The following is a 13,231-nucleotide window of genomic DNA, read 5'->3' on the forward strand; positions in this document are numbered from 1 at the left end:
ATGGGTGTAGATGCAGAGGTGGGCTGGGCTGGGTGGAATGGGATGGGGCAGGTTTGATGGGTGTGATAAGAATCAGGGTCTGAGTTGTAGCCCCGTGGTGTCTCCTGAAGAAGCCAGCTTTCATGAGAAAGGTAGACAAGGCTGTTGTGCTCCTGACAGACGAAGCAGGGAAGACCATGCTGGAGGGATCTGATGGGGGAGGGGTGGAATTCAGCTGACCTCATGGCCGAGGGCACGGGTATAAGTCCTGACTGAACCAGAGACCCATGGGAAGTATGTTGGGTGTCCCTGCGTGGCCTCTCTAGGCTGTGCTCTGTTCAGCCCAACGAATGGGAAAGCACTTTATAAATCAAAGCCACACACAGCCCAGACATCTGAAAAGGTTCTCAAGGGAGCAATGGTCGGACTAGACAGGGAGCTCCAGACAGAGGGAGCAGTGTGAGGAGACAGGGACATGGAGTGGCAGGACAGTGCGGGGGCTGCTCTGTGACAAGGACAGGTTGTGGAGATCCAAGTTAGGACCCTGTGGGGAGCTGGGGGAAGGTCAAGTGAGGGCTGACAAGGTCGCAGATTGGGTGCATGAAGGCTCAGGGAGAGCTGGCAGCAGTTGCCAGAGCTCAGCAGCTGGCAGCCCTGGCCCAGGTAGAGGGCAGCACGCATGGCAACACGGGGGTTCTCTGTGTCTCAGGGGCCTAGGCTGCATGCCCTTCGGTCCACCTGTTTGTTCAGGCATATGGTTGAGCTGTCAGACTTGAGTTTTAGAGCCAGTCTCTGCTAGTACCTAATACTCATACCTACACACCCAATACTCAGGTTATACTCAGGAGCCCTTAAAACCCAGTCATGCTCAGCTGTGATGCTCATGGCTGTATGCAATGCTGGTGACATGGTGCTGTGGAGCCCAGAGATGGGCACTTTCCGAGGGTCGCAACCTGTGTGCACAACCTCGCTCTCTTCTGCATGAACAACTCTGACGTGTGCTTTAATTTCTCATCAAGACACCAAGGCTCGAGGGCTTCCTGCTGAGAAGGGACCCGAGGCCAGGTGTCCTGTCTCTGTCTTGGAACCCTCTGAACTTTGGCTCACCTTCCACTCTTCACCATCCGTTCCTCAGGACCCCAAAGGCCTACGGCCTTTTGGAAAGATCCCCTGCCGGCGTTGAGAAGTCAGCCCCGTGGTGCCCTTGGCGCCAGCTTGAGGCCAGGCCAGAAGTACGTGAAGCCGGCTTACCAGCCAAAGGAGTTGTTTATGGGGTGGGAGGCTCATAAAAAATAATGGGATGGATTTATTGTCTCCGCCTTGAGGGCCATTCCAGACCGCACAGGACCAGCCCAGGCCTCTTCCAGTAGCGCCATAAATCTCCGTGCTAAGTGGCAGGGATGTCCATCCTCCGCCCACCTGGTCTGTAGCAGATGAGAAAGTTCAAGGAGACTGCAACCCTACGTATCCCATCCCAGCTCCCGTAGCCAGGGTTAGAAGGCCTTAAAACAGAGCAGGGATGACCCTGGCCCTGCAGGAGCTACAGTGGGACTCCTGGAACGCAGGCCTGGCTTGCTTCCCGAGATGTGAACACCCTATCTGGGAAACCCACGAGAGCCCGCTAGCTGTGCACACTCACAGGATGCTATGCCATGGCTTGGCTGGGAACTCCCATGTGGGACAGACCGGCTCTGTCTGTGGGCTTGTTTATCAGAATCTGGAAGTGAGGAAGAGTTGGCTACGGTACCAGAAACCCAGCCTTTCCCACCTCTAAGTGCCCCCACATATTATGGCATGGAAAGGGGAGCCATGTTCCCTCAGGAGCCATGGCAACGCTTAGCTGAGGCACCTCACAGGGTGGCTGTGAGCACCAGGGTAATCCCCAGTGCAAAGCCACTGTAAAGGTTAAGGGACTGAGGTGGGTTTTGCAAGGGCTCCTACAGCTGCTGCAGGGTTGGAGAGGATCGGTATCCAGTCAGCCTTCAGGACAAGGGCAAGTGAAAGCCGGAGAGGCTGAGATAAGGACAAAGAGAGAGAAGGAAGGGCCGGCCTTAGGGGAAGGCAGCAGGAGGATCCTGGAGTGCTGGGATATTAGCTCAGAGGCTGCCCATGGCAATTCCTAACCCAAACTCCTATATTCCAAACCCCTCAGGTGGCCTCTGCTAAACAGCCGCTGGCCAGGCCCGACTCCACTGTGGGCTTGGGCAGTGGGCTCAGTTCCTGGAAGCAGGCGAGCTTGGTTTTTCCCACTGCCCTGACCATGGCCAACTCAGGTAGGTATGCCAGGCAGCCTTGCTTCCATGCTTCAGGAGTCTAATGATTATTGGTTGGAAGGAAATGTTTCATTCCTAATCCCAGCATGTAGGAAGCATGTAAGTCCCTTTCAAATTCACGCTAGAACAGAGCCCCTAGTGCAACGGTATAAAAAGTGGAGCTTTTATGAATGATCGGACTGGTGGATCTCAGGGGTGAGATAACCTTAAAAACAGGTACAGACCCTTTAACCCCTGCCTTTTGTTACATTTGAACATGGAAAGAGGCACCATCTGTGTAGTATAGAAGTCCTCACTGGATATGGAATGTTCTGGAGCCTAGTCCTTTAATTTCATAGCTTTTAGAACAACAGAACAGAACTACTCTTGAGGGATTATACCATAGAGGAATCAGAACAACACACGATCTTCTTTACTATGACAGACTGAGTGAGCAAATGAGTGGGTAATCTTCCCCCGCACCCCTGCCTTTATTCAGATCCTTTCAGACCCCAGCAGAGGCTGGGTTGTGTCAGCCACTCAGGAGAGGGAGGGGAGGGGCTCTGTATGAGCCATTCTCGATGAACATTAATCACACACCAAGTCAGATTCCGAGCAGGATTTGGCATTTTCAGCTTCTAAAAATGTAGAAATTGGCCATCGCATATAAGGATGGACCATATCTGGGAAAAAGAATTAGACTGACTTTTCTCTCAGTCCCACTGACTCCCAAGTTTCTAGGCTGCACAAGAACAAAGCTTTGCCTTGTTCCGAGACACCCGCCACTGAAATATTCAGCACCTATGTGACTGAGTAACAGGGCAGTCCGAAGTGTAAACCTGAGGTAGACAGGTTCTCTGCAGAGAACTGTCTCACACCTGCCTCAGACATCCTCACACGCTGTCTTCAGCTACCCTCCCTTTACCTTCCATGTCAGTATCCTGACACTTCCCAGTCAGGCAGTCACCCACCTGGCACCTCTTCCTCAGCCTTTCTGTCACATTCCCTCAGCCACCTTTCTGTTACTCTCCCTCAGCCTTTCCTTTTCCAACTTCCCTTCAGCCACTAACCTGTTATCTTCCTCTTAAACATTGTCACATTTCCCTCAGACATCATCTTGTCACTTTCTCCTCTTGTATTGTCACCTCCTCTCACTAGTCTCCTGTCACTTTCTCCTCAGCTATCCTGCCACGTCTCCACAATGTCTGTCACTTTCCTGTCAGCCATGGTCTTGTCTCTTTTGTCTTCTCTCCTGTTGGCCATTTTTTTGTCATTTTCCCCATTAGTCACCTTGTCACTTTCTCCTCAGCCATTCTGTCATCTCCTCCTCAGACTCCTTCTGTCACTTCCTCAGCCATCTTTCTGTCATGTTCCCCTCAGTAATCTTCTTGTCACCTTCCCCTCAGCCATCTTTCTGTCATGTTCCCCTCAGTAATCTTCTTGTCACCTTCCCCTCAGCCATCTTCCTGTCACCTTCCCCTCAGCCATCTTCCTGTCACCTTCCCCTCAGCCATCTTCCTGTCACCTTCCCCTCAGCCATCTTCCTGTCACCTTCCCCTCAGCCATCTTCCTGTCACCTTCCCCTCAGCCATCTTCCTGTCACCTTCCCCTCAGCCATCTTCCTGTCACCTTCCCCTCAGCCATCTTCCTGTCACCTCCCTGTCAGGCACCCTGTTACACCCCCTCCCCAGTCACTTCCCTTTCACCTTCCCCTTGGCCACCAACTTCCTCTTAACTACCTGCCTGTCACTTTCCCCCAAGCCATCCTTTTCCACACTCATGTACCTATGGGGTGGCTGGGAGTGTGGCCCAGCTCCCCACTTGCCTCATCTCCATGTCCTACCCAAGATGGCTAACAGCCTTGTGATCAAATGCGGTTCCTACATCCACTTCTCAAGACCGAGTGAGCAAAAATCCAAACTCCTGTCAAACTCAATTTCTTGTCTCTCTTGCTTCTGGCAGTTTGGAGAGTGGCTTTAGGCTCCTGGGGTCACCCTCTCCTATAGGCCGTGAAACCTTCAGTAGGGATGTTAAAGAACATGTTAACCTCTTAGACGTTAAAGAACATGGCAATGGTGAGGGGACAGGCTGGACGATGGAACTGCTGCTGCTGGACCCAACAGGGAGGAAGGGGGTGAACGGCTCTGGGGGAAGGGAGGCAATGGGCTCATGGCCGAGGTGAGGCTTGGAGCAACTCAAAGGCCTAGGCTGGGGTGAGAGCGAGCCCCTCTAGTGAGACTGCATGGTGCACACAGCAGGGTAGACACCGGTACCCGCTTTGCCAGGCTCTGACCCCTTCAATCAGACGGCACCGGAGGATGGTGGTATCTGAGGACCCTTCTTGACACTCTTCCAGAAAAATGACAAAAACCTGTGTGACACGCTGGTCAGGAGTTCTAAGCGTTTTCTTCACCCCCAGTTGTTTTCCAGGCTGTTGGTCTATGGCCAGATGACCCTGCTAACCCCTGTTATCTCTTTACCATCACAAACTCCTGTTCTCCCCCATCTTCTTCCTAACCCCTGCAGAATCCTACCATGTCATGCTGGCCCTCAGTCCATGCGTGACGGCATATTTTTCCTAGTTAGCTGCCAGCTCTCAGCGGCTTCTCCAGCCCTTGCTCCACAGGCTCCCAGCCCCAGCCTAACTTTGGTACCCTCAGTATGACAGGCCTACTAGTCTCTCAGATCAATTCCCTTGGGCATGTGCCAGTCACACAGCATATCACACCCAGGCCTGCACACATCTGGGTACCACCCCAACGTCAGCTGCTAACATGTTGAGTAGAGAAGTTATTCCTCTCTTTGGATCCCCATTGCTTCTTCCCCAAAAGAGGAGCAGGAAGCTGTGGGGGTGGCTATGGTTCCTTTAAACATGATGGGGAAGTCTAGGAGGTAGTCAGGATTTGAACTCAGATCCCCTGGGTTCTAGTCTTGTTACTACTCCAAAGAGCAAGAACCCTGGACCTGGAATTTTCGTGACTCTGTGCCATGGTAGTGGCTAGTGTCCATGTCATAAGGCTCAAGGACTCGACACTGGCAGTACCATCCCAAGGCTAAAGGTCAGCGACGCATCACTGGAGACCGTAAGTCTCAGGTTCCCTGGATGACACAGTGGATATCTACTATCCTGCTACAATTACTAAGAGTGATTCCTTTCACTCTCAGGAAAGCACTTGCATATTAAAGCGAGAGTCCTTCTGAGTCATCCTTCAGGCCCATCAGTGCCAGGCAGAGAGTACAGTTGTTCTTAAATGTAAATTATTCTTTTATTACATGCATGCAGGTGCATATATACATGTGCCACAACATATATGTGGAGGTCAAAGGCCAACTTGCAGGGAATCTCCTCCATCCATCGTGTTTGTCCCAGGAGTCTCTCAGGTCACCAGACGTGGTGGTGGGAACCTTTACTTGCTGAGCTATCTCACTGGCCCCAAATGCAAATCCTGGACCATGGTGTTGATGTGAATCTACACCCAACCAAAAGGCACAAAACCACACATACACCCTGTGTCATTGTTGACTTTCTGGCTTGGGATTATTGTCCAGTGACCTGTGATGCTGCCTTTGGGGAAAACTGGATGAACGGCACATTCAGGCCTCTCTTTAAGACTTTTGTTTTCTTCTTGTTTGTTGTTTTTAGCTTTTGTGAATCTGGAGTTATTTCGAGACAAAAAGTCATTAATATTTCTATTATTTGGTCCTCAGTTACACCGGTGGGCATTTACTCTTCCAAGTTCCAGATAAAATAAACTAATCCCCAAATGCTTCCAGGGTGGTTTAATAAGTACAATAGCCAAGTATAGTTTAACCCAAGGTCATTTCTCACACAACCGGACCCTCTGAGACACAACGATATCCAGAAACCATGAGCATGGTAAGTGGCAAATCTGGAGCTATGGCACCTTCTAAACAATCTGAGAGCCACTCAGCCTCTGACCTGGTCTCCTATGTGACCGAAGTGGCTTCTGACCCTTAGAGCCAGACCTGCCACAGATCAGTGGCATGTGACAGCCAGCTGTAGAAGCATCCAAAGACACACGTTCACTTGATGCCCAGGGGTCTGGAGACACTCAGCTTGGGGACAAACAGCAACACATATTCTCAGTCTCTGGTAGGGGCAGCTGTCTGTATAACTGAGTTCGTGGTAACAACGGTATGGGAATCGAGGCAGGTCAGCTTGGGCCAAGGGGGAGGGAAGGGTTTTGAGATAGTTTGTGGGAGGCACAGTGGGCACTTGTATCTGTGGGTAGTATCAGGTGGCAAGGCGTGTCTGCTAATCCTGGACTCCTGAGTCCTATCGACCCCATTGCAATGGACTCCCGGAAGCTTCTCATTGCCCTCTCTCCGCACCAGACTGGCAAATTCTCTCAGTGACACTGGCAAACCCATGCAAGTTTCTCGACTCTCCAGTGTCCAAACTGGAAATGGTTCCATGCCAGGATGCAGATGTAAACAGGGAAGCGCTTAGCAGCACGCAGTGAGCACGCAAGTCACACGTGCAGCGTCATATGCCCAACCCCACGAACTCATCAAATGGAAAGATCTTCTAAAGTGCCAATATGACAAGTCTTGAAGCTTGTGGACATGTGGCCCTGAGTCCTAGGGGAGTGCCATGGAGGGAGGACACTAGGGTCCTTCCTCCGCATCCACTTGCACATGTGCAGAAGGCCCTCAGCCAGATGTAGAATGCTTTTAGGTCAGCTCCATGGTCATGGGTCCACAATATAGTCTGACCTGTGACTGAGTCTGGTGTAGATCCCAGGGAGAGCAAGGTACAGCTGGCTGGTCTGTGGTGTGGTCCCCTGCGTCCCCCCGTCCCCTCTGGCTAGACAGGATCTGCAGGTGTAACTCTCTGAATCTACCTGTCCACCCATGCCCAGCACAGACTGCACTGCCTCCATATTCACAGCAATGACCTGAGGATGCACCAACAAAGGCTGCCCACCCCACCCACCACTACCAGGGCAACCCAGCCCTGTTCATACCTGCTTTCCTTGTCTTTCCTCTCCTCCTGCTCTGTCCCTTCCAAAGGCTTGAGTTTGCCCTGGAACTGAGAGTTGTGGCGAATAGTGTCCCTGTCCCTAATAACTGCACACCCTGTCACAAGCATGGAGATTAAGAGCTCTAAAGGTCCTTGGGAGCCAGGTATCCTAGGGCCACAACTGTGTTGCCAGCTAATCTGGAGGCTGAGGCTAGCCTGTCGTTGGAGTCTGTGAGTTTGAGGCAGATCTGGAGAACACAGCAGAGAGCCATCATAAACCAAATAAAAGGGTGGCCCTGGAGCTAGGCTTGGCTACGCACAGCTCCTGAGACACCCCCCCACCCCCATGAGCCTGTGTTGCTTCCTATATTTATGGAAACAAGGTGATGTTTCCTTACACTGTGTTGCCTCCGGTCTCTGCCAAGGCTGGCCCACGGCAGGTCTCTAATGAGGCTCTAAGCACAGCCTTGAGGTACATAGCCCATTGGCCACTAGGGGTGGTCAGACTGATGATGCTCATGACTACACTAATGTACTCCATGACATGATTGTGGCTATAATGGCTCCATTGGCGCCCCTGAGAAAAGCAAAACTTCTCCAAGGCGTTTGTCTTAGCTTAAAGTCATAGAGGGATTCACAGTGAATCTTGAAGAAAAAAATCACAAGGCCTCCAACCTAAGATCTGAAGGCACCAGGCTTTTGAACAAGGAATTGAATCAGTAAATGGGGAGATGAGAGCCTTTCTTCACACAGCTGTGTCTGTGGCCTTCAGAGGCTCTTCCAGATCCAGCCAGTATTGGTTAGACTGAAGGAACAACCTCTCCCCTGAGAAGAAGGGAAGGTCACCCAGGAGACTATATCTTCTTGGTGCATGAACATGACATACTTTAAGGATAGGAAGACCAGGGGTAGGAGAGGTAGAAAGTCCAAGGTCTTAGGGCAGGTGTGTGGCCAGGTGTTAGGGCAGGTGTGTGGCCAGGTGGTAGGCCAAGTATAGAGTTGGCCTAGAGCAGCAGAGGCTGGGCTGAGTCTGGAGTAGCCCTTGGGCTAGAGCCAGAGGAGGCATTGTTGGCACGTGGACCAGAAACTGAGCAGAGGGGTGTGTGGGCTGTCAGGGAATCAAAGCCAGCACCAGGAAGTGTTAAGCAGAAAGACTAGCCAGATTCCAAAAGTCCCAGTGTCCCTGAGCTGTTGCCCCATGTCAAGTCAAGCCATGCCAGAGTTCCCCCCACCAGAAGGAATTAACTGTCTACATACTGTCTACATGTCACCTCCCATCCCCTCCTGGGCAGATTTTACACTTGGATGCTTTAAAGTACTTTCCCTGAGGGCTAACAGACTTTTCTTTTTCTTTTTCTTTTAAATAGCCAAAGGACCTAAAGAGGCAGAAGTGACAGCAGAGGCCCCTGGGGATCTGAAGCCAAGAACCTAACACTCCCAATCCAGCCTGGGTCTGATCCATGAGCCTCAGGCTAGGGTTTATGCTGGCGCCTGGGAAGCCAGGCTACTCAGAAGGGCTGAGCTGTGTGGCCTTGTTTCTGGGCCAGGAGCCCAGACTGACCTTGGCCCTCTCATAGATCTAATCAAAACCAGTCTGTGCTTTGGGTGGGTGGGTAGAGGGAGTCCAGAGATCCGGAGGGAAATTAGCCAGTCAGGTAACATGAGGAATCTAATTTGCCAACTCCTCTGGATCCATCTGCCTTCCCAGGAGCCAAGGAATCAGAGGTCATGCAGGGAGGCAAGAAGCTCCAACTTAGCACTTCAGGCAGGCTCTGATTTTGAGCTGTGAGCCTCTCCGCCATGGCTGATGACATAGTCGGCACTCACTACAAACACAGACTGTACCTACTTATGAGGTAGATGACCTGCCTGCCCAGCACCCCGTGTCCTGTCTTCTCCCAGGCATTGTGCACAGTTAACACATGTCCCTCGCTCACCTTGTCCCCTCTGTGCAACCCTCTGGCTTGGAAGCCTGGATGGTGCCCCTGTTTGCCCTGCAAGATGACTTCAAAAAGCTCCCCATGAGCTTTTGGAATGGCTTCACGGACCAGATTTTAGAAAATCCAGAGATTCCACTTAAAATTCCCAATAAGAAAAGGGACCTTCTTTTGGTCACATGCTAGTCAACATAGCTGGAGGTTGAAGTGCTACTTCTGTATTTTGGCCAAATCCGCATTCCTAGTTTTGTAAAAATCCAAGGAAGCTTTGGGGTGGGAAGGGCTATGTGTCCAAGGCTATAGCCAATACCAGGAGGTACACAATTCTTTCACTTCAGTCTCTAGAGTCCCCAAGCTCTCTTACAAACCATCTACAGTCACCCCCTGCCTGGTGAACTGCTTCAGACGTCCACAGGGCTTGTTCTCATGCTTTGACCTCTGACCTTAGTACAACCTTGCTTCCACACAGAGGCCTTCAGCAGAGGCCTTCAGTGCCGGTCACTCCCACTACCTGCTTCCTCTCCAAGGAGTCTTGTCCCCTGAGCAATGTTACAGAGAGCACATCTGCTCCCCTGACCTTGCCTCCTCCCAGGCCTGTGCCCTGACAGCAATTCTCTGCTCTCCCTAGCCCGCAGCCCATCTCCTGCAGCTGAGATAGAAACCTGTGACGTCTCAGCCCAGCAGATGCCGAGAAGCTGAAGGGCCAGACGCAGTGGCCCTCTTGAACCCAGCCATCTGTCCTCTCTCATATTAGAGGCTTAACTTTGCCACAGCCTACCTGAGGCTGTCTCCAAAGCTAGGAACTGAATGCATGCACTTGCTGGAAGAGGAGAAGCTCCAAAGCTGCTCTGAGAGATTCCTCATCACAGGCAGGACCCCGGGCTCATCACAAGCATCTCCTTTTCTGTCTCACGAACCTGCTTCTTCTGGTCCTCGTGGACTCAGGTCCTTGTTTACATTACCTGCACCCGTCTTGGACTGTTCTGCCCCATGTCACTGCAGCTAGGAGCTTATCGGGAGCAAGGTATCTGCCTGAGGCCACCTGTGTGGTGGCTCTGGTGTCTGGAGCAGACATCCAAGAAATAGCAAGTTTGGCTTTAATGTCCTTCAGAGGACACTCTAACGGCACCAGACTTGTCTACAAGGAAAATGCCAAAACAAACCCAGAAGATCTAAGAATCTACTAGAATATTTCTGGTTTTCTGCCCCAACATATTTTAAAAAAATCTTTTTTGGCCTTTTATTTTCTCAGGAAACATTTTCTAGCAGAAACCACACACAGTGTCCCAGAATTCCACTTCTCAACCTCTGGTAGCCAACAGGTCACACCAGGTTTTCCTTCTAGCTTCAGACACCCTGCTAACCCGAATCCATGTCCCCTGTCCTGTGAATGAGGAAGCGAAGGCTCGGGGCCTGCTGGAGAGTAGCCTGAGAGAAGGATGGAGGCTCTGGGTTCACACCTGGGATCTGCTGCCTTTCACTCTCAAACCTCCAGCTTCCCTCTTCCTTGTCAAAGCTCTGTCCTGGAGGAGGGATGGTGGGCTGTTCTTTCTAACTTCCTCACGGCTCCAGCCTTGACTATTTAGGACAGCCTGGCCCCAGACGCCTCGGTTCTCCGTACCATCCCACCAGGCCTCTCTGCAGTGGTCCACAGTTCTGCCTTGGGACCGGGAGCTTGCTTAGCAACTGATGATCCTTTTGCTGTTTACTTGGCCCAGGTTCCATATGTATGTTGCCTTCTGACCACTTCTGCCCCACCTCGTAGCCCTGCTGTCATAGACTCAAACTTTGACGAACTTCAACATCGGACCATCAGTGACCCGGCACCAAGAACTTTCACCTGCTAAGCTTGGCTTGTAACTATCTCCATCCCCAGCCCAGCCAGCTTCAGCCTGCTCAGTCTCCCTAACTCATCTGGTCTCTGTGGGCAGCAGCCTCTCAATGCCAAGGTCCCTCAGCAGGCTGGTGACCTTGGAACATGCTGCTAGAAACTCATGGAGACCTAAGGCAACACCAGCCTCTTTTGAAGAGTTCTAGAGAACATGGGGTCCCCGCCTTAATGGCCATAGCCAATCTCCAACAAAGAGGAAGCCATCTTTGGTCATATCTACCATGTATGGACCCACCACATACAAACACGGGAAATTCCAACAGTTGGCAGAGGGAAGGCTCCAGAAAGGTTTTTTTTTTTTTTTTTGTTTTTTTTTTTTTTTTTTACAAAGAACTGACATTGGTAACAGAAAATAGCCACTGAGGTCACCACCGAAACCCCCACCCTATCTTTAGGTTCCTGGAATCCGTACGTAGAGCGCTGTGTGCTTTCACAGGGATGGAAGGCACGCCTGGCCAACACAGGCTGTACTTACCGTTGGAGCGGTGTATGCAGGTGTGTTGGTTGTCACTGAGAAAAAAGCCGCTGTGGCACTGGCACTCATAGCTGCCCATGGCATTGACACAGATCTGCTGGCAGCCACCGTTGTTGTCTTGGCACTCATCTACATCTTCAGGAAGAGGGAGAGAAGGGGAGAAGAGATGTCACATCTAGAGCTGGTGGGTCGCAGATACAACCACTATCTCCATCAGTTAATGAAGGGTTTCCACCCCGTAGTGCCATACAATAGAGATACTGCATGGGGCACCAGGCTTTGACGGCACCGAACAGGGGCATCCCATAGCACCATGCTATGGAGATGCTGCATGGCAGTACACCAGGGGTATTTCATAGTACTCCATAGGCATGGTATTCCCTCACAATCAAACCGCAGAAGTAGTCAGTTACAAGGGCTAGGTGGCTGTGGCTGCTCTCTCTGTGCCTAACGTAGTTCTAAGCATCTTTCCCAGGTTAACGCTTGTCTGGAAAGAATACTATCAGACTCAGATATGAGTTATTTTACAGACGAGGAATCTGAATCCTGTGGCCAAGGCTACATGGAAAGTGGCAAGAACTGACTTTAGACCCCTCGGATTGACTCCCAAACCTGGCCTTTCCTCTAACACTACTGCGTAGACGCCTGTCCTCAGGATGACAGTGCAGACTGAAGTGTCTTCCCACCATGCGAAACTTGGCTAGCCAGAGCTCTTACCGTTCCTTGTTTTTTTCAACCCACCTCAGACTTACAGCTGGCAGCACAAGACCCTGGAGCCCTGAGAGGGAGGCTGGAGGCCAGGGCAGCCTGCACCACCCTGAAGGTCTCAGCTTGGCAGATTGATTTCAAAAGCTTGGAGGGTGCGGGAAGATATGAAAAGCCCCTGACCCCTGGCTGCCAGGCCTGCCGGGGAAGGCAGCCAAGAGGGCTTTCCCACTCAGCGGGAGGCACCGGCTCAGGGCCCACACTCACTTCTGACCAGAGGCTGCAGGCACAAAGGGTGTGCCTGGCTGAAAGGGCCTTTATGGAGCTCTGGTCCCGAGCAGAACAGCATGTTTCAATTACCAGAGTCATAAGCCCCTACTCTGTTGGTTTGTTTAATGAAAGAAGGGCTTCTTAAACCTTAATGTCCCATGGCTGTATTGTCATTCCAATAGACAAATACATAAAACCACAAAGCAATACGTATGTGGAGCTACTGGCTGTGTCCAGCTAATCTCCAGCCTCCAACACATGCACATGCACATGCACACGCATGCATGCACACATGTATACACACATGCACATATGCACGCACACATGCACGTATGCACACATACACATTCACATACACACACATGCACACACACACACACACACTTCCTTTTCATGCACATGTACACATACACTTTGGCGCTGAAAATTTCCTACGCTTCTTAACATAAACATCTTTTGCCATTGAGACCAAAAGGATGTGGGAAGGTAGAGGCAGGCGATGACCTGTGCTGAACTGGGGACAGCTTGGCTCTGCAGTGCTGTCAGCTGGGTCCTATTTAGGCTGGAGGACTGCAGACCACTTAACCACCCAGGAGACCTCGGCTGCCTTTGAGGCCCACAGCGTGGAGCATCATTACTCTCTGGCAAGCTCAAATGTCAGCCGTGTGGCTGTCAGAGGAGGGGGACAGAGCTCTCAGCTCTAAAAGCCACCAAAGTTTCCAGCCCACATGTAAAGGT

General features: G+C 51.5%; 1 protein-coding gene across 5 annotated transcripts in view; it reads right to left on the reverse strand.

Annotated features, from left to right (window-relative positions):
• The window catches only part of Scube1 (signal peptide, CUB domain and EGF like domain containing 1), a 121,960-nt gene that overhangs the window by 63,419 nt on the left and 45,310 nt on the right, over positions 1-13,231 (reverse strand). For all 5 annotated transcript variants that reach the window (XM_039079288.2, XM_039079290.2, XM_006242092.5 and 2 more), the window contains exon 4: positions 11,519-11,653. In XM_039079288.2, the coding sequence (XP_038935216.1) occupies positions 11,519-11,653 (135 nt within the window). The remainder of the gene's footprint in view (positions 1-11,518; positions 11,654-13,231) is intronic.

The sequence above is a fragment of the Rattus norvegicus genome, chromosome 7 (assembly GCF_036323735.1).
Source record: "Rattus norvegicus strain BN/NHsdMcwi chromosome 7, GRCr8, whole genome shotgun sequence".
Taxonomy (NCBI): domain Eukaryota; kingdom Metazoa; phylum Chordata; class Mammalia; order Rodentia; family Muridae; genus Rattus; species Rattus norvegicus.